Source organism: Naumovozyma dairenensis, chromosome 11, assembly GCF_000227115.2.
Source record: "Naumovozyma dairenensis CBS 421 chromosome 11, complete genome".
NCBI lineage: Eukaryota > Fungi > Ascomycota > Saccharomycetes > Saccharomycetales > Saccharomycetaceae > Naumovozyma > Naumovozyma dairenensis.
Window position 1 is genome coordinate 587,918 of NC_016489.1, and position 21,204 is coordinate 609,121.

General features: G+C 34.5%; 7 protein-coding genes across 7 annotated transcripts; 3 read left to right on the forward strand and 4 right to left on the reverse strand.

Moving 5' to 3' along the window:
* Positions 1-208: 208 nt before the first annotated feature.
* Positions 209-445, forward strand: RPL38 (60S ribosomal protein eL38; the record flags this gene model as incomplete). Its single annotated transcript, XM_003672651.1, has 1 exon — positions 209-445. The coding sequence occupies one exon, from the start codon at positions 209-211 to the stop codon at positions 443-445; it is 237 nt and encodes a 78-aa protein (XP_003672699.1).
* A 1,021-nt stretch (positions 446-1,466) lies between these two features.
* On the forward strand, positions 1,467-4,625 carry SEG2 (Seg2p; the record flags this gene model as incomplete). The annotated part of the gene is made up of 1 exon (XM_003672652.1): positions 1,467-4,625. One exon carries the CDS (start codon positions 1,467-1,469, stop codon positions 4,623-4,625), a length of 3,159 nt encoding a protein of 1,052 aa, XP_003672700.1.
* A 268-nt stretch (positions 4,626-4,893) lies between these two features.
* Positions 4,894-6,039, reverse strand: HEM15 (ferrochelatase HEM15; the record flags this gene model as incomplete). Its single annotated transcript, XM_003672653.1, has 1 exon — positions 4,894-6,039. The coding sequence occupies one exon, from the start codon at positions 6,037-6,039 to the stop codon at positions 4,894-4,896; it is 1,146 nt and encodes a 381-aa protein (XP_003672701.1).
* A 1,340-nt stretch (positions 6,040-7,379) lies between these two features.
* Positions 7,380-9,248, forward strand: ALE1 (lysophospholipid acyltransferase; the record flags this gene model as incomplete). The annotated part of the gene is made up of 1 exon (XM_003672654.1): positions 7,380-9,248. The coding sequence occupies one exon, from the start codon at positions 7,380-7,382 to the stop codon at positions 9,246-9,248; it is 1,869 nt and encodes a 622-aa protein (XP_003672702.1).
* A 4,480-nt stretch (positions 9,249-13,728) lies between these two features.
* On the reverse strand, positions 13,729-15,069 carry LYS9 (saccharopine dehydrogenase (NADP+, L-glutamate-forming); the record flags this gene model as incomplete). Its single annotated transcript, XM_003672655.1, has 1 exon — positions 13,729-15,069. The coding sequence occupies one exon, from the start codon at positions 15,067-15,069 to the stop codon at positions 13,729-13,731; it is 1,341 nt and encodes a 446-aa protein (XP_003672703.1).
* Positions 15,070-16,185: 1,116 nt separating this feature from the next.
* GFA1 (glutamine--fructose-6-phosphate transaminase (isomerizing) GFA1) lies at positions 16,186-18,369 on the reverse strand (the record flags this gene model as incomplete). The annotated part of the gene is made up of 1 exon (XM_003672656.1): positions 16,186-18,369. The coding sequence occupies one exon, from the start codon at positions 18,367-18,369 to the stop codon at positions 16,186-16,188; it is 2,184 nt and encodes a 727-aa protein (XP_003672704.1).
* Positions 18,370-19,144: 775 nt separating this feature from the next.
* Positions 19,145-20,722, reverse strand: APE1 (metalloaminopeptidase APE1; the record flags this gene model as incomplete). Its single annotated transcript, XM_003672657.1, has 1 exon — positions 19,145-20,722. One exon carries the CDS (start codon positions 20,720-20,722, stop codon positions 19,145-19,147), a length of 1,578 nt encoding a protein of 525 aa, XP_003672705.1.
* Positions 20,723-21,204: the final 482 nt, after the last annotated feature.

Genomic DNA, 21,204 nt, shown 5'->3' on the forward strand with positions numbered 1-21,204 from the left:
TCCCCATTGCGTCTGTTTGGGAATCCTGAAGGTTGCACAGGCTTAGTTTCACGGCGCCAGGTTAGTTTGACAAATTTGCAGACTACGTACACCGCTGACAGGTATATGTGAATCTCGAATTATAGGTTTAATTGAACGTTATGGTGAATTTTCTTGGCTAACCTTTTTCAAGCAAAATAAGAACCACACCAAGCTAAAAACGATAAAAATGGCCAGAGAAATTACCGATATTAAGCAATTTTTGGAATTGACCAGAAGAGCTGACGTTAAAACTGCCACCGTTAAGGTCAACAAGAAGATTAACAAGGCTGGTAAGTCTTTCAGACAAACCAAATTCAAGGTCAGAGGTTCTAAGACTTTATACACTTTAGCCATCAACGATGCTGCTAAGGCCAAGAAGTTGATCCAATCCTTACCACCAACTTTGAAAGTTAACAAATTATAAGGGAATTTTAATTTAATGCTGAGATAAAAAATTCAATCATATTTTTTTATACCGCACCTACATTTCTTTATTAGACGATAATTTATTCATAACCCCCCTATATAGTTAATGGAAATTCATTACATTTTTTAACTGAGAAGGATAAGGGAAAAGGGAAATTTCTAATGAATTTTCGCTTTCTCTTAGTTTTAAGTGAATTTTTTTTTACTTTAAGATTTATTTAGTGTCATCAATATGAAGCTGCTTACTGCGTATTTACTTTTTCAGTCGCCTTTCTTTACTCGTTGTACTTGTGATATTACTAGAACATGAGTGGTGATATGCAGTAGTACCAATCCGATCACTGGCATATTTATCTACGCAGTCTATTCTAAGATACGAAAACCTAAAAAGAAAAAAGGTTCTCAAATGCTATATAAAATATTTAAAAAGTACGAGGACACAAAGCTCATAAGATAGGTAATCAATAAATCTACTATATTTTATTAACGATAAGCTTCCTCAAAAAAGTATTTTCATTAATAATAATATGATATATATATTATGGATAGCATCTAGTGACGATTAGCTGTTGAAGATACGAAAGCATAGCTCTTTCTGTATATATTAGCTGTAGAAGTATAGTGCATGCTTCAATTGGAACCAGTTTCTTAATTTGCTAGCAATTCTTTTAGAGATATCAAACAGAAACAAACATCTTTGAAGATTTTTTACTAAACCAATGTTTATTTAAAATATCGTTATGGTTATTATGATATTCATACCAATAAGTTCCCTGGAGGCGCTATCATTTTTGATTTTGTCTTTTTCCTCGAGCCGAAACATTTGAAATTAAATAACAAAACAAATGTAATTCAAAAAGAGAGCCATGATGTTCTTCAAATAGATTTATTAAAGAGAGTTATTTCATGGCTTTATTGGTCCTAGAACGAATTAAGCGATCAAATTATTTATTTTGTTTATTCACAAATTATCAGATATTAGGCTCGGTAGTACTATTCTTTTGCATCAAAATTAAAAAATGATCTACAATCAAAGGGTATCGGCAGACCCTGCTCGACCAATGAATTCGGCTGCTATTGCCGCAGCAGCAGCTATAAGTAATTCTAAAGATAATGACTTTCAATACCCCAATCATGACCGTGCTACTAGCATGTATGTTCAAGAACTGAGAAGGAAAAGTATGAATAAATCTTCTAAGTTATCCTTGAGAAGGAGTTCTCCTAGATTAGCATCATCGGATTTTGCTCAATCTCCCCGATTTAGGGAAAGACACGCCACATCACATAACAGTGATGGGCACACTACAAACTATTATGATAATATGCATGAAAGACGTGCATTCTCCATGCCAACTAATACGGAGAACCCAATTGCGTATAGCAGAAATAGAAAATCAAATTCACAGCTTAAGATGATCAAGAAGTACATTCCAGGCCCTAACGGTTTAACCATTATAGAAGTTCCAGATTTAAGGGAAAATGAAAATAATAGTCATATATACAGAAAGACTAGTATGCGCCCATCAAATGACAAGAGGTTAAAAAGACGTTATTCGACGGAAAGTCATACAAATAGTAATTATGAACAACGGCACCATTCTCGCTCTTCTCGTACGTCGTCGTCATCTCACTCTGCTAACCAACGTAATAGTCGGAACAATAGACCTGCATACTCTTTGATTGACACTTCAATTGAAGAAGAGAACGATTTTCTCCATGACCATTCATTACAACATCGCGCTAACAATAGTATTTTGAAAACAAGTAATAACAATACCCGGCTGGAATCTTTGAAATTAAGCAGGATACCCCGTAATAGATCCTACCATTATGGAGAACAACTGCATCAGAATCGGCATCTTCCAGTATTCGACTCATTTTCAGACGGTACTAGTGTCGAAATAAGGCCATTGAATATATCTCCTAGTAATAGTCATTCAAAACAAAGACAGATACGAAATAACCAACAGAAAGAGAAGCTGAACCATAACTCTGTGGCAAGAAAAACATCCATAGGGGATTCAAAACACCTTAATGTTACCTTAAAGCCAAACTCTTCCAAAAATACATTACACAATGTAAGGAATAATGACGAAGGGCAAAGTAGAGCTACTGAAGGTAACCATACTGATAATCCCCGCAGAAATGAGCAGGGATTGATATATTCAAATGATGCCAGTATGTTGTCTGAATCAACAGGAAATAACACTAACAAAGTTTCCAACAATGCTCTTCCAACGCACATCCAAGAAATTCTACAAGAGCCTCTGATATGCCCCGAAAATGAGTTAAAAGAAAACTCTTCACAAACAAGTGTCTACTCAAATCCATCCACAGAATATGATACTCAAGCCAGAAGTGCCCAGGTAATGGATAATCGTATCGGAGTATCAGATGTAAACCGAGAGAATCCATCTAATGAGGGTTCCGATTTTATTCGAGGTTCTGCTAAAGAGCTAACTGAGCATGAAAAGCAAATTAAGGATCGTCTTACAGAAATGATTAATTTGGATGATTCTAATTTTTCAACGAAGGACATTCAACAAAATACAGAATCATCAAGTCCATTGACTTCAACACATACAAGTAAAGTTTCATTAGTCGAATCGTTAGATATTCCAGATGAAAACAGCACGAAATATCCTCGTAAAGTTGGAAGAATGCCGACAATATTATCTGTCAACTCTGCAAATATTCCAGGGAGTTATGCAAACAACATTGAATCAGACCTTTCAATATTAGATGCTAAGGATGTCAACAGCAATAATTCTGATGTTGACGGAGATGATGACGACGAGGAAGACGACGAGGAGGTATTCCATGACTCATATGAAACTCAGTCATATTTTGATAGAAAGAATGAGCTACCAGCATCTCGTCAAGATGCACATAGGTCAATGGCCCAATATTTACGGCCAACAGGGTACTCTTCATCTGCTGCCAACTCAGCACAAAAGCTGGAGCCAAATATTATAGTGGGCACGAATATTGCTAAAACTCATCTCACCAATGCAGTATGCGACAATAATACTACCAGTACTGCTGTTGGCAAAAACATTGCAAATTCGATATCATCTGTTTCAACAAAAGTTTCCAGTCCACTCTATAAAGTTCCTTCTCCTTTAAGACCAAGGTCACAAGCATCAACCATCCCGCCAACAAGTTCAACGTCTTCTGTTTATTCAGAGATAGTTCCATCCCCACAGCCTTTAGCGTTGAAGCTACCTTCAAGCTCCACAATTGCAAGCAAGAGAATTCTTGCCGACGATACACGTACTGTAGAGGCTATTCCCCCAAAAAGTGAGAAACGCAGAACTCATCAACAACAACGGCATAGGCCAAATGGAAATCATCAAGTGCCAACCGCTACGAAAAGTCCAACCGTAGAAACAAAGATATTACATCAAGTGTCACCACCTTTCATTACAGTAACATCTCCGCCAAGAACCTCCATTCAGCAAACTAATTCGAGAACAATGCACTCACTTAATAGTAGCAGAATCAGTGAACATACTCTGGCAAGAGATTTATCGCAACCATCAGAAACGTCGTCATCATTATTATCAAGGGAACAAATGATTTTACATAATTCGGCACTTTATCCAAAAGAACCACCTATGAAACGCTCGAGTTTTGAGAAAAATAGGAAACATAACTCCTCAATTGAGCATATTGGGTTTAAGAAACTATCCTTGCGAGATTCTAGTGATGATATCAGTACACAGTATCGAGCTCAATATAATAAGCAACAGGAACTAGAACGAAAAAATAAAATGCAATCTAGGTTCCAGGATTCTGATGATGATGTTTCTAATGAATTGAAAGGACGTCCCAGTCATGAAGAGAGCCATCAAATATCATCTTTTTTCAAAATGATTAACTTAGATCATTGTCATAATAATAGTGATAATAATAATAATCAGGAGAATGAAGAAAACGGAACATCCTCTCACGAGATAGATACAGGGGAGTCTCCTAGAAGATTCAGTAATAAATGGAACAAGCTGACTTCTAAATTGAACACAACTCAGAATGATAATCCTATGGAGTTCAGTAGCAACGTTTATGATTCTACTGGACATATTTACAGATTAGATAGTGGTGAAGAACATGGATTAAAGAAAAAGAAACATCTTCATTTGGGTAAAAAATTCAAAAAGTTATTTCACAAGTTATGAAAGTGGCTATGGCATGAAGTATCCTTTGTATATGGATAATATACTTGCTGAGGAAGCCAACCTCCATATATTAGCACTTTGAAAGTATTATTAGATTGAATAATACTGTTATGATAAAATTCGTGTTAAACTATATATGCAAAAAAAAATGTAATGGACGCATTTGAATAAAATAAATAAATAAATAGTCTACAGATAGTCCATTGGTAACAGCATTCCTTTTTTCTGGTGAGAAAAAATGAACTAATAAATAAAGAAGAGTCAGTCATCATTTTTTAGAATGATCACCAAATAAAAGTGAAAGATCTTCAACTGGATCACTTGATTTCCCCAAAGTGAAATCTAATGGTAATTGTTTTGAATACAATTCACCAGTTTGTAAATGATCTTTAACTAAACTAGCCAAACCGTTGATGAAAAGTTTTTGTCCATTTAATGAATCGCATCTCTTAATTTTATCCTTATATGGAGACTCAGCAATAATACCCAAATCAACTTCATGTAAGGTTTCAATATGATCTGAAGTGAAAGCAATTGGGACTAATACAAGCCCATCAACTTTTGGTGCTAAGAATTTAGTAATGGCAGCAGTTTGAGCACCTAACCAAGGTTTTGGACCAACTTGTGATTGCCAAGTCAATCTATAAGGGTTTGAAAAATTTAAATTTTGCATAACTTTATAAACTGTAGCAGCTACTTCTGCTGGGTATGAATCACCTGTGTTTACCACATCCATTGGTAAGGAATGAGCTGAAAACAAGAGAACTACTTTGTCTCTGATATTTTCTGGGAATTCTTTCAATTTCCTAGTAATATTCTCTGAGAATCCATTAATTAGACCTTGATGTACTGGCCAACGGTCAATCATGGACCAATTGATTGTTCTTTGAGGATCTAATTTTTTCACTTGTCTCCATAATTCATTAATTGATGAGCCTGTAGTAGAATAGGAGAATTGAGGATACTGAGAGAACGCAACTGCTCTTTTTACACCATCGTTTAATAATTGTTTGTAAGCTTCATCAGTTAATGGGTTTGCATAACGGAATGCCACGTAAGGTTTATGTGGAGCAGTATTTGGTGAAGTTTCATCTAATATTTTACAAACTTCTGAAGCTTGATATTCTGACCATTTCCTAATGGGTGATCCTCCGCCAATTTCTCTATATTGTTTTTCAATCTTAGGGGTACGATATTTGGCAATATATTTAGCAATTGTTGGTTGATATTTTTTGCTAATTGGTATCAAATCATTATCTGCAAATAATTCGTATAAGAAATCATGGGTTTCTTGGATGGTAGAGGGACCACCCATATTCATGAAAACAATGGCAGTTGGTGACTTACCAGCAGCAGTGGCATTAGCAATTGTGCTATTGTACCTTATAAATGTTCTTCTTAGGAGTGGTAGCATTATCAGTAATGGTAAAAATTCCAGTTCAAGACAATTTTGTAGTGGATTGTAAATATTATTCCATAGAAAGTATGAAAGTCCCTTTTATTTCTGGCGTAATCTTTATATGGTATAGCACTATAAACTAGTCTAATTTTCCCTAAACTTAGAATATAACGAATATCGTTAGAAGGAGCTTCGGTAAAGTTACGGGTCTGAGCAAATGTCTATATATCATCTATGTAACATCATATTATATATTCTATGTATCAATACATGCACTCGTTGAAGGAAAAATTACTAATCATAATGGTAAACGAATAAGGGGGACTTAGTTGATTCAAAGGATCGTGTTTGTTATACAAGTGATATACGTTTACTGATCTTATACAAGTTGGTGGTGGGGGGATGTTCTGTTCACCAAGCAATTCAGAAGATATGTCAACACTTTGGCTACTAGTATTTCTGAGATTATGATAAATCCCCCCACAGAAATATAAAGTTTCGCTTACTGGCCAAATTTTTCAAATTCGGAAGGTTTCATTTGCGATCACATGACTGGAAACCACTAGTATAATAATTTCTATACTTCCCTTTGTACCTCAGGCACGTGAAACAAATAAAAATTCTGTTTTATTTCCGCGGATATAACATGGCATGGAACAAAACACGGTTTGGGAGGATGGACAAAAAACAATGACTGTGAACCGTAGAGTATTGAGAAAGGTCAGACACTAGTCCAAATATGTCCATTATAGTGCTGTTCCATTATTGATAGCCTTATATGTGCACAAGGTTAGCAAATGGACCATTCTATTGTTTACTCCCTTCTTCCGTATTAATTCAGATGACTTGTCCCAGGTTGGGCCGTAAAACTGCAGTTCGGTATATACATACATACGTAGCCTAGTTAACTAGAACACAATTGGAAGGATAGCAGACGACTGCAATGTACTGCTTGACAATGGGAAGCAAAAAAGGATGTTTATGTAAGACAAGTAGACGGTTTCATTCAAATTGCTTCAAAAACATTATGATTAAGTAATCTGTCACCAAAATCGGAATTTCGCGCTAATTTAAATTTATAGTTGACGTTTACAATACTGTATGCTAAAACTTGAACAATTGTTGAGTAACTCTATTAAATTATCTATAAAATTATATTCACTTGTAATTGGATCATCAGGGATAGTTGAAAGAAGGCTACGATCGATTTAGGTCTGATTATTGTCAATTATACTAGAGTTTTGGCATCAATAGGCTTATTTCTTCAAGAATAATCGAGAATTGTTTTGTGGAAACCAAGATCTGTCAAAAACGCCTGATATTCAAGAGAAGCCATACATAACTTTATTGATATAATGCATAACCCAGTAGATCAACTACTAATAAACGTTTCGGAGACGTACGGAATCGATAATTTCACGTTAAGATACGCTCTTTGCTTGCTAGGTTCTTTTCCAGCAAATGCTATTCTGAAAAGAATACCAGATGAGAAGCAAAAGTCAAAATGTCTCTATATTATTTTCATTTCAATGTTCTATTTATTTGGTATTTTGAACCTTTCTAGCGGGTTTAGAACTCTCTTCATTAGTTCAATGTTTACATTCTTAATTACAAGATTTTATCATTCCAAATTCATGCCACATTTAAATTTCATCTTCATCATGGGTCATCTTGCAATGAATCATATTCATGCGCAATTCTATAATGGTTCAACAAATACTACAATTGATATTACCAGCTCACAAATGGTCTTGGCAATGAAATTAATTTCATTTGCATGGTCATATCATGATGGAACTCATCTATCTAAAGAGGATTTTGATGAATTAACTGAATATCAAAAGGATCATTCCATTAAAAGCCATCCATCAATTTTAGAATTTTTAGCATATTCATTCTTCTATCCAACTCTCTTGACTGGTCCAAGCTTTGATTATTCTGATTTTATCAATTGGTTAAACTGTGAAATGTTCCATGATCTGCCGGAATTTAAAAAGCCAAAACAATATAGATTGAGAAATTTCAATTTCAAAAGATCAATTCCAAAAAATGGGAAATTGGCACTTTGGAAAGTTATTCAAGGTTTAATTTGGATGTTCTTGAATGCCATGGGTCTTAAATATTTCCCTGTCAATTTCGTCATAGATAAATCAAATTTTACTTCCAAGTCTTTCCTTTACAAAATCCATTATATGTTTTTATTGGGTTTAATTGCAAGATTTAAATATTATGCTGCCTGGACAATATCTGAAGCATCTTGTATTGTTTGTGGGTTAGGTTATAACGGATACGAGCCAAAGACTAAAAAGATTAAATGGAACCGTGTTCAAAATGTTGATATTTGGAATGTAGAAATGGCAGAAAATACAAGACAATGTTTAGAAGGTTGGAATATGAGTACCAATAGATGGTTAAAATATTCTATTTACTTAAGAGTAGTAAAGAAAGGTTCTAAACCTGGATTCCGAGCTACCATGTTTACATTTTTGACGTCTGCATTTTGGCATGGTACAAGACCTGGATATTATTTGACATTCGCAACCGGTGCCTTATATCAAACATGTGGGAAATTTTTTAGACGTAATTTAAGACCAATTTTCTTGAAAAAAGATGGTGTCACACCAGGTCCATATAAATGGATTTATGATTATTTGGGAATGTGGATTATTAAAGTTACATTTGGTTATCTGGTTCAACCTTTCCTCCTTCTGGACCTTAGACAGTCATTAAAGGCTTGGTCGTCTGTTTACTTTTATGGCCATATTGGTATTGCCATTTCTTTCTTTTTGTTTAGAGGACCATTTGCCAAAAATGTTATAAACTTCTGTAAGTCAAAACAACCGAAGGAAATGGAAATAATTAGGCAAAAGGCATTAGAAAAGGAAATAGCACAAACTTCAACTTCACTTGGGGATATATTAAAGGATAAAATAAAGTATGAACAAGAAAATGAAGCAGCCACTAAGGCTGATGAAATGAATATGACTCAAGGTATTCCATCTTTAGAACCTGAAGAATGGGAAAATCCAAAGAAAGAATGGTTGATTTTTATCCAAGATTATAATGAATGGAGAGACACGAATGGGTTAGAAGTTGAAGAAGAAAACCTATCCAAGGCTTTCCAAAACTTTAAGCAAGAGCTCAAAGAAAATGCATCTGAATTAGGGAGAAGGAAAATGAGTTTCAGTGGTTATTCCCCAAAACCTATTTCTAAAAAGGAATGAGGATAACAAAAAACAGTTTGATATAGATAAACAATAGTTGTATAGGTTTGCTGCGGGTATATTAAACGCATGTATAGTGATGCATTGGCCGCAGGCTTATTTAATAAACAAACTTCGCCCAGTCTTGGGTAATACTAGTTTTTTATTTTAAGATTTTTTTATAAATATTTGCATTTATATCTTCAGAATGCAATTCCGGCAGCTATTAGGAGTGATACTGGGATATCAGCAAAAGCAATTCTTCGTTCTAGAATATCAATAAGGATTGTTATTATAAGAGGACACCTCGACAATATAAGTAGAAGATACGAAGCTACTATAAAACACAACAATAAGAGAATAATAATTATAAGGAGAATGTAGCACGTTTTCAAAATGAAAAGAAATAGAAAATGGTAAAGTGAAGGGATGAAGGCCCTTCTCTTGGTGTTTCTTCTCACTCTGGTCGTTATATAACCGAAATTATATAACTAACGTGTTAGGATAACCGTAATCTATGGGCTTCGTTTACCGCAACTATCTGAAGGCGTCATAGCTAAGGTGATAATAGCCCATACAATTTTTTTCCTTTTTAAAAAATAATAGTGACTATTGAAAAGAACGCAGTAAAAACGGTTGTGAATTATAAAGTTATGCCTATTTATATTCCTTAGAAAATAAATTTCTGTGAAATTCTCAAATAAGCAACAAACATACCTTTAACGCGTTTTCGCGTCGCGTCACTAATATTTGGAAAACATAACTTTCTTTCTGTTAGGGTTATAATTGTTTTACTCGTCGTTGATAGTTCAGAATGCAAGGCCAATAATCAGTTTCCTCGGATATATAGTGGCTGTTTTAGGATTTTTATATAAATTTAATGATAAACTTGCTAAAATTAGTAAACATCTCACCTCTTATATGTATAAGTAGAGGTCCCACTCTAGTTCAAGGTCAATTTAAGAGAGTAAATACCACTTTTAACAAAATAATAGCAAAAAGCCCTTCTTTCAGATGAATAAGAAACGTAATCCGATTGTAACTTCCTTAGTAACAGCGAACGGTTCTTATTTTAGGTAACTTAAGGAAGCAAATAATAAATTGCTTGATGACAGAGACGTGTCAAATTAGCCTTTCTTTAAAAAAACTACTTGTGACATGAATTCTTCTTGATCTTTCCCGGTCTAACTCCCTCTAATTGAATTCCCTACTTATGTCCATCAACTATTTCGATTTCGTAATTGTCGGGGAGAGCTCTGGTGATGGTAAGCATTTCACCTTCTTATCATTGAAGAACATTCAGGAAAAATAATAGGGGAAACTATTAAACTGTTTAGCCTAGCATTGATATTTTGTAGTAATGAAATGCTGGACTTCGTAACAGACCATCACGTTCTGAACTGATACAAGAAATATAAAGAAGAAGCTAATTACTACCCTCAATATGCTTGTCGTTTCTATTTTGAAAGGTAACGTATTGGTTGCCCACCATTGGCTGCATGCCAAAGAGAATTGTAATATTAGTGGACAATATAACACTACTGAGGAGTAGGTGACGAAAAGAGATACAAATTCCCAAACAACAATCTAAAAGCTACTCAGAACGTGGCCTTGAAACTTGAGAGTATGCATTAAATTATTGCAATACCAATTTGTTTCTTGTTCAAAGGCGGTTTCAATGACAACTAGCCAAGAAGGTTTAGAAGAAGTGTACTTGAGTCAAGTTTATACCACAATATTGTATTTGCTATTTTAGGCACATTATAAATAATTCGAAGTAAAAAAAAATTACCATATTTCCACGTTCCTTCTTTTATTTACTTGAATCCCTTTGAATTAATAATTTAATCCGCCCAATCAGTCGTCCTTTGTTATGAAAGTGACAAGATTGAACCACTTACTTTCCCTACAGGAAACTACAGTGCGGCAGGGTGCTGACAGTGCCTATAAATTTGACATTGTGGCACATTCGTGGACTTTGTTCCGAAATCCTGTGACGCAATAAAGGGACTTTGCTCTAAAGAACCTTCTTTCTTACATTCCTTCAGTGTCTTTCCTTATATAAATGTATGTGAATAGTATTGCTTCTTTACTGAAAAATATTTTTTTATCGTTACAAATTTATTCAGAATATTATTAATGTTATTATATACTGTAAAGGTGGACGTTATATTATCTAGTGGAACATATACGGTGTCATTGGGATCCAATTAAAATGTGAAGAATATGGAAATACTCCTATTGAAAAAGAAAAGATTATGGAATATCTTGGAAATTCTCGATGATACTTTTATCATTTCTCAATTTCCTCATATATTCATCATCAACATGGAATATATCAGGATTCAAACGATACTTGGGATTCTTACATCTTCTGTGTCTCATCACGGCACTACCATTTCTGATACCATGATATCTTTCCGTTTCAAATAAAAAAACCCACACGCATTACATAGCTTCTTGCCACTATAGGGACCCCCACCCCATTGAGTTGTCTTAGTTTCCTGGCATTGTCCTTCGTTCCCTTTCCTCTGGAGAAGTAGGTTCAGGAGTTGGGAGTTCAATAATATTGATTTGTACCTTGTTCGAAATAAGGTTGTGATTGGGCATTGAGTCGCCTTGAAGTTTAAGGACTCTTTTGGTGGTAGGACCTAACACTGCCTCTATTAGATCAACTTTTTCATAGTCACTTGGGTTCTTAAGAGTACGAACTGTTTGTAACATCACTAGCTCAAAATTTTATATATAGGGAGCAATATGGAAACTTAATCTTATCTTTTTATAATAATTATTTTTTTATTTTGTTGTGCTTCAATTAAAAGGCTGAGAATACTTTAATGTGCAAAACTGTTGAAAAAAATGAATAATTACAAAGACAAAGAAAAAGGAAAGAGAGATGGAGAATTAGTATGTTGTGGTCAACTTTTGATACACTTTTTCGTTTGAAAAAATAGGGATCTTGAGGAAAGTAGAACCATTTTGAAGGCTACCCCAAGTGAATTTTCCTGGTGATACTTAAATATTTACCAGACAGGAGATTGATATCTTGTCTTACCCGAAAGTACCCAACCGACTGGTTTTCTTCCATTTTTTCTTAAGTGTTCTATTTCATTATAATTGTAAAGCACCAAACGTTCAAAGTGACTGCTAAATCCATACGTAGCAACCGTTCTTTACCCATTTGAGTCATGGAAACCATTACTCTTTTTTAGGATAATTTCAGACACAACACAAAGGGTTCCTCCATTGTCTCAAAGAAAGAAAGAGCTGGTGCCACAAAAGCATCAAAATTAAGGGCCATCGGTCCCAGAAAGGAAAAGTAAACAATGGCCCCGGGCTGTGTAAGTCGGTTTCCGGATTAGGAAGGAGTTACACGCCCAAGTCCGAAGGACCGACAGTTACCATTGGTAACCGTTTGTTACCAATGGTTACTACGAGTCTTCACATCATAGGGGCGCCATACTATGGGGAAAAAAATAGATGTGGCACTCTTATGGGTCTCTTCACTATTGAATGTCTTAAATTGAATAGATATAGACTGAAACAGGAAGGAAGAGTTAATCGATGAGATAAACGCCTTCTGTTATTGTGTTCTAAATATCAATCGAATTTCTCAAGAAAAGCGAAGGGAGAGAGAACATTACATAAGGAAACCCACATCAGCTTGGCAACAAGTATGCTGCTCAGAAAAGTGTGTTATATCACCTAGGAGTAATAATATATTATCAGTTTGAGAATTCAGAGATTTGTCCCTGTTATGCAAAAGCTTTTATGTGACTTACTTCTTGATCTAAATTTTTAGTAGGTGTTAGACAAACGGCAAATTTTTCGTGGAATATATTTATAGTCCTATTTTTGAAAATATATCCCCTTTTCTTTTATCAAGGAAACGTTATAATCAATTCCTATAAATCCTATTTTTCATTTGTGTCTCATTGGCGGCTGGAATTCAATTGATTCCCTTTTGTTATTTAACTCCATTAGGACCACCATCGAATCAAGAAAACAAGAAACGAAGGCCTAACAGTTAGAACAATCAATTGCATATGTTAAACTATCTTTGTATACAGTGACAGCTCTTGCCTAAAAGTTTGTTAAATAATATCTCATATAAAAAATCTCAATGAATGAACCAAATAAAAAAATTAAATATATACTTATATTTGTTGTATATATATTGCTCCATATATACGGTTGAGACCGGTCAATTAGTCTGAACGATTGGTAACAACGGGTTCGATTGGTGGAGATATTGCTAAAGGCTGTACAACTTGACCAGAATGTCATTAGTGTACATTCGCTGTGAAACTTTGAGTCCTCACCTAAAAGGCGTTGTTAATATAGAAGTTCGAGATATATTAATCAGTTAAGTTTGAATAAAATATTTATTAATTTGGGTATAACCATATGTAAAGTTAAGCGTGCTATTTATTAACAGAGTGTTATTTATCTATCAAAGGGCATTTGTTCCCCATTTATGTTATAATGTTACATATGGTGTTTAAGCAATAGTCTTTTCTTTCAAGTAAATACCATATTTTTCTTTTAGCTCTTTCATAATTGGATCATTAATTTCTGGAGAATATGGAGCAAGTAAGCCTGATCCCTTTATTGTACCATTTAGAGTAAATCTGGTAGCAATGGAAACTGGTAGACCAACTGTGGCAGCCATTGAACTGTAACCACCAACTTTACCATAATCGACCAAAGTAGAAGTCCTTGTTTCTGTGGTACCATCAGCCCATTCAATACCAAATTTATGTTGTAAAACGACCATATCACGTTCACCTTCTTCATATTGCATCAATTCTTCTAAACGAGCACATAATGTATCTAACGCATTACCTCTTGGTGTAATAGGAGTAGCTTCAAATAAACCTAACCAAGCAAAACCTGAAAGGATTCTTTCCCTATCTTCACTTGTTTTCCAATTGGTCTTAGAGTCAATGTTTGCAATCAAATCTTCTCTTGATGAACTCTTAGCACCCAAGTATTCCCTTAGAGCTTCGTTCCATACATTTGGTTTATTGAAGATTTCTGATGCGTCATCTTTTAACATACCAATATCAACTAAAGCCTTGACAAATTCAGGGAACCCTTGATATCTTAAAGTTCCTCTAATGACAGTTTCAGCTTCTGGAATATGATAAAGGTCTTTGAAAACGGTAGAATCTCTATTTGGATAACAAACGAAGGCATAACCTGGGTAAATGAAATAAGGTTTAGCAGAAGCCATTAAATCTTCAGAATCGATAGTTTCAATTTTACCATCTTTCCAGTATTTAGCAGAGTTTCTTAAAGCCAATAAAACACCTCTTGATGACCAAGAGAATTTATAACCTAATGGATTGTCAGAATCTTCTGGAGCTGGTAACCCACCACAATAAGATAAGAAAGATTTGATTTTACCACCAGCTTTATGAACTTCATCGATAGTCTTGACGGCATATAAATGATCGATACCTGGATCTAACCCAATTTCATTCATGACAGTGATACCAGCTTTTTTAATTTCTGGTTCTAATTCCCTTAAAGCAGGGGAAATGTAGGAGGATGTGACGACGTTCTTCTTTTGTCTGATTGCGCTTCTAACGACATTTGGATGATAAATGTAAGGGATTAAGGAAATAACGACATCATTTTGTGCAACTACAGCATCTAAAGCAGAGTCATCAGTAACATCTATAGAAATAGCTTTGGAACCTGAATTTTTAGCCAATTCTTGTGCATTGGCTAAAGTTCTGCATGCGACGGTTACATTGATACCATCCGTAGCGGATAGAGTATCGATAACAGGTTGGGCAACGAAACCTGAACCTAGTAATAGTACGTTCTTTGTCATTTCGTTCTTGTTTTTTATTTGGTTATACTATATAGAATAATAGTTGTTTGATTTCCTATCTGAAAAGGATATAAGCAAGAAATTTTGAAAGTAAAAGAGAAAGTAGGGGAAAGATTGAGTGTAACTGAGAACTATAATCATTTTTATATGTTTTTTGACTTGCTGAACCAATGCATTTCTGAATTCCAGTTTCATTCAATTGACTTTTCCTATGGAATTTCGAAGGCATTACGTACATTTATGTCACTACGCCAGACTACAGGTACTTGCGTACGTGCTTCCTTCCAGCTGTACAAATACTCCAGAATTTTCCGGTCGGCCCAACTTTGTAGAGTTAAAAATTCCATTGGAATTTAAAATCAAGATTGATGTCTTCAAAGTTATTTGACAAAAGACCTCTTACCTACTACATAAATTCAAAGCCGTAAGGACCTGGATGGCCATGAATCATCATTTCGGACCATGATGATTCAAGCTGAACTGGATTGACCTGAGCTGTTCAGTAGCTAACTGGTCTGGTATTCATGCTGTAATTCAGTGGAATTTATCGAAATCACAAAATTATCATACTTGGAAACTATATTAACTCATCATACGAAGGGTTGGCCTCCTTAACGTTTTTATGTATGCTGACTGTAAAGATGAATAGCTCGATTTTCGATATTATACATTAATAACATTATGTAAAAAGGTAATCAAGGATCATATGTTTGAGCATATATATTATAAATTATCCATCATATAATGAGCAAAATATAAAAATTGGATTATAATTTAGAAACCTGAGACCAGGTCACAACTCCTTCCATCAATTTCTTACATCTAGTAAGTGTTGTTTTGAGATACAAAATATTTGATCTCCCGTATTGCTCGTCTTCCCTCATTCTTTCTCTAACATCGACAATTTAATTCTTTAAAAACTAGATAAATATATATATATATATAATTATAACAAGGTAACACACTAAAACGCTAATATTATTAATAGTAATTTTTTTGTCTTTTTTGGATTTTTTATGTTTTTTTGTTGATTTTCTGAAGTTTTTTATTCCTGATAATGAGTTTTTTTCCTTTGTTGTAGCAAGTAAGTTTGTTTGTTTGTTTTTTCCATTTCTCTTATTCAACTGTAACAGATTTTGCGAGATTTCTTGGGAAATCAACATCAATACCTTTATTAACTGCAAGCCAATAAGACATTAATTGTAATGGGATGATATTTAATAGACCTTGTAAACAATCAACAGTTTGAGGCACTTCTAAAGTCTCCAAATGGACACTTTCTGCCTTTTTGGCCCAAACGTCATCGTTTTCATTACAAATAACAATTGGATGACCCTTTCTTGCAGTAACTTGTTCAATAGATGAAACGACTTTTGGAAACAAAGAATCTCTTGTACCAAATGCAATTATTGGTAGATTTTCATCAACTAATGCTAAGACACCATGTTTTAATTCACCTGCAAGAACACCTTCAGAATGCATATATGAAATTTCTTTAATTTTTAAAGCACCTTCTAAAGCGGATGCAAATTGATACCCTCTACCTAATAATAATAAGGATTTTTGATCTTTTAATTCATTTTCACATAATTTTTTAATTCTATCTTCCAAGTTTAACACTTGTTTAATTTGTCCTGGAATTAATTTTAAACCTTGAATAATATCTTTTCTTCTTTCTAATTTGGAGACTCTATCATCAGATAATGATAATGCTACCATGACTAGAGCAATATATTGTGATGTATAAGCCTTTGTTGAGGCGACACCAATTTCTGGACCTGCATTAATATGGACACCACAATGAGTAGCTCTAGATAAAGATGACCCGACACTATTAACAATACCAACAGTTAAAGCACCTCTCTCTAGACAATAATTCAATGCTAACATAGTATCAGCAGTTTCACCACTTTGAGAAACAAAGACACAAATATCATCTCTAAAAACGGGAGATTTTCTATCTAAGAAATCAGAAGCTAATTCGACACTAACTGGGATTTCAGATAATTCTTCAAAGATTGCACGAGTGGCAAGACATGAATGATACGAGGTACCACATGCAACCATTATTAATCTACGAGCTCTTCTGATTGCAGGTAACCAAGCTTTAAGACCACCTAACATTATAGAGTTATTATCGAAATCGATTCTACCTCTCATTGTATTTAAAGTGGATTCAGGTTGTTCATAAATTTCCTTTTGCATAAAATGTTTATATGGCCCTTTCATAATTTGAGCCAATTCCATTTCTAATGTTTGAATAGATCTTGTCATGGATGCACCTACTTCCTTTCTTGACCTATGGATATGTAATTCACCGTCATAAATATGAGCTAAATCATCATCTTCTAAGAATAAGACTTTCTTGGTATGTTTTATAACTGAAGCAGCATCAGAAGATAAAAAGAATTCCACTGGGTTTGGAGTACCATCTTCAGATAAGAAAGCTCTTGATTGAGAGTGTCTTAAATTGAATTCATTAGTGGCAATTGGTAAAAGATTATGAGCTTTTTTCAATCCATTAATATGGTTGCTATTGCCGTTCGTAGTGGTAGGACCATTTCCATTAGGAATTCTTGAACCATTAATATGATTACTGGTACCATTATGTATTGGAGTTTCAGGTCTATTATCATCAGGGAATTCTACATCGACGAAATCCACCTTTAATTTTTTCTCTGATTTAACACCAATTAATAATGGAGATCCCTTTCTTGTTGCAATAACTTCATTTGGATAATGAGAAGATCTACATAATAACCCATATGAACCTTCTAATTCCAATAGGACCAATTTCGTCAATTCATGGAAATCCAAATCATTCCCATTTTGTACGTTTGTATCATAAATATGTTTAAACAATTTAGCAATACATTCAGTATCAGTATCACTTTCAAATTTAAAACCTTTATTAGTCAATAGAGTTTTTAATTCTCTAAAATTAGTAATTATCCCATTATGAACGACAACGAATTCATTATTTGGGTCTGACCTTTGTGGATGACAATTAACTTGTTTTGGTTCACCATGAGTAGCCCATCTTGTATGAGCAATCCCACAATGAGAAACAAAAGTGACATCTCTATTTGGATTTTGTCTTTTAATTTCCTTCTTTAGGGCGCTAACTTTACCAATTTGTTTGAAGATCATGGTGGAGTCTGGCTCATCACCATCAATGGCTAAACCAGTGGAATCATAACCTCTGTACTCTAGACGTTCTAAACCGTCAACTAAAGTGTCGATGATTTCTCCTCTTGATCTTTCGACCAAGTAGTTACAATAACCGAAAATACCACACATTATTACCTATTTATTTGCTTACTTTCTTATTCTCTGAATATATGAATCCAAAGAAGTGTGAAAGAGTTTATAATTGTTTTTGTTTTTTTTTGAGAGATGAACTTGAAACAATTATACTTTTTAAAGTTTGTGAAAGAAGTATAAAAATAGAAAAGATTGTCGTCGACCAAAAAAAATATTCAAGGTAAATTGGAAAAGGAGAACAATTTATTTTCAAAGGGACCCTTCGGTTCTGTTTGTTTTTTTTGTTTATACTCTTTTTTCTTCAGTAAACAATAGCAATAGCATTTTTGAAAAATGAGTCCAGAAATGTACGTGTGCTATTGTATGTGACATCGAGAAAGAGTCTTACGCTTAGCTCACAGTTAACACTATTTTAAGTAGATAACGAATTTCACGCCATTTTTCAGTTTCAATTTCGGTGTGGTGTTTTCCAGTTACCCAATTAGGAAATTTAATTGATTTGGGTGTGTTACCCGGGGAGCCAGTGATACCTTCTTCTTTTTGCTTCTGGAAGGAAGTGAAGTGAAGTAAAGATAGAGGAAGAGGGGAGAGGGAAAGGTGTCATCTTCAAAGTTATCTTATTTAGTTACATCCGAGGCTTAGTGAATAATTCCAGTTTGTTTGTCTGAGTTTAAAAATAGAAACAATGTCATGTTTTGTTTTTTATTTTTGATATAATATATATATAGATGTATGTCTAATCTAACCTAGTCTATACCCTATACCCTACACTATATACGTAAGAAATTTGCTTTTAAAATGAGGATCGCATCTACAAATCAGCAAACTTGTCGTAGACTGTTCTCCAATTGTCAAAGAAATTTCTAAAGAATTTAATACCTAAACCAACATCTCTCGTCCCCGTAGCGGCTCTAATACTATGCATAGATAATTGAGCAATACCCAAATCAATGGTTCTAGCACCAGTTTGACAAGCTAAAGATGGACCAATGGTACCACCTGATCTTGAATTGTTCTTGATTTGGAAGTATTGTACCTTATCATTATTACCACGAGCTAATTCTTCAATGAATGTAACACCCACGGAATCTGTAGCCATATGACCATTTGGATCCAATGATAATGTAATACCATAATTTGGCTTTGGTGCATGGTCTTTCAAATAAACATCTTTGAAATTTGGATTGAAAAGATGGTTGACATCTGCTGATAATATGATAGAATTAGCAAATAATGTACGCATATCTGGTGGAACATCTCTCTTGTTTCTTGCTGTAGCAACACGACCTACAACAGATTCTAATAACCCACCTTTAGCACCTTGTCTTGATAAAGAACCAATTTCTTCATTATCGAATAATGCAACAGCATTGAATGTTTCCATATTGGCAATATCCAAATTTTCAGCAAAATGAGCAAGACAAATGGCAGCAGCAAAACTACATAATCTATCATCCACACGTGGAGCAAAAATAAATTCATTGTTTAACCCACCAAGAGTACCCTTTTGAACATCAAATAAATCCAAATCCAATTGAATTAATTGACAAACTTTAACATTTGCCAACTTAGCAACATATCTAAGTAACTTAATAGGATGCTTACCATACAATGGAGAAGTCTTTTCCTTTTCATTAGCAGGAGGTTCATCATCATCATCAGCTGCAGTGAATCCAATAACAGGAACCATTTGATCCTCCTTATCGAAAGGACCTTCAGATGGCTTACCAAAATGTGGAGCCAAAGAAGGAATCTTCGCAATAGGATGAGGAGTAGAATCAATCAAAACAGCTTTAATTTCATCTTCACCTGGAGTTCTAATATAAACTCTACCGGCAATCCCTAAATCTCTATCCAACCAAGCTTCATTCAAAGTACCACCATATGGAGCGACACCTAACATTTCATATCCACCGACGTTTTCCTTGGTGGATACAGGCTTTAATTTAACAGTTAAGGAATCAATATGAGATGCAACGGCACCAACACCACGTTTGTATTGCCATTTGTCACCTACAATCCATGCTACAAGATTGGAACCGTTTCTTACAGTGAAGAATTTACCACCTTTGGAACCATTGGCACAAGCATCCCAATTACCCTTTTCACATAAGTATTTAAAACCCTTTGATAATAACAAGTTGGAAATATGGTCCACTACGTGGTATGTTGTTGGGTTTTTGTATTGGAAATTGATGAATTCTTGAGCACAATCTTCATATGTGTGTTTTATGGAAACGTAATCGTCGTTGGAGATGGTTGCGTTGTTGCTAGAAGTAGTGGAAGATGCTGATGATGAGGTATTGGTGGTAGACTTTTCAGTCGCATCCATAGTCAACATTTCCAATGTCTTCTTTAATTGATCTAAAATTTCACGTTGTTCTTCCATTATTGCTCGTTAGTTGGTTTTTGTCTTTCCTGATCTAAGAATATAAGTGGGGAATACCAAATAGATTTTTTGGGAAGCTCTTTTCTATGAATAAGTTCAAGACTATTTATAAAAAAAACGATCAAGGAGAGTGAGTGAATAAGTAAGAAAGTAAGCGCCAACGCACGTACGTAATCAATCGTTGTTGAATATTAAACCTTTAAAGTGGTAACTACGTACAATTTAACCGAAAGTAACCGTTGTGCACTCCGTGGTTCTCTGAGATCCTATCTGGGTCTTTACAATATGGTATTATGGATGTTCCCTCGAACACCCTTTTTAATTTCTTCATATAATTTTCAATATTAAAATTAGAAGATTGATTAGATAAATCTACGAAAGTGGCCTGAAAATTCCGCCCCCTTAGAATCGCGTTGTTCTCGCTGCCAGCTGTTCGTGATTACTAATCCAGAAAATATTGGATGGCTACCCTGGGGGAGGTA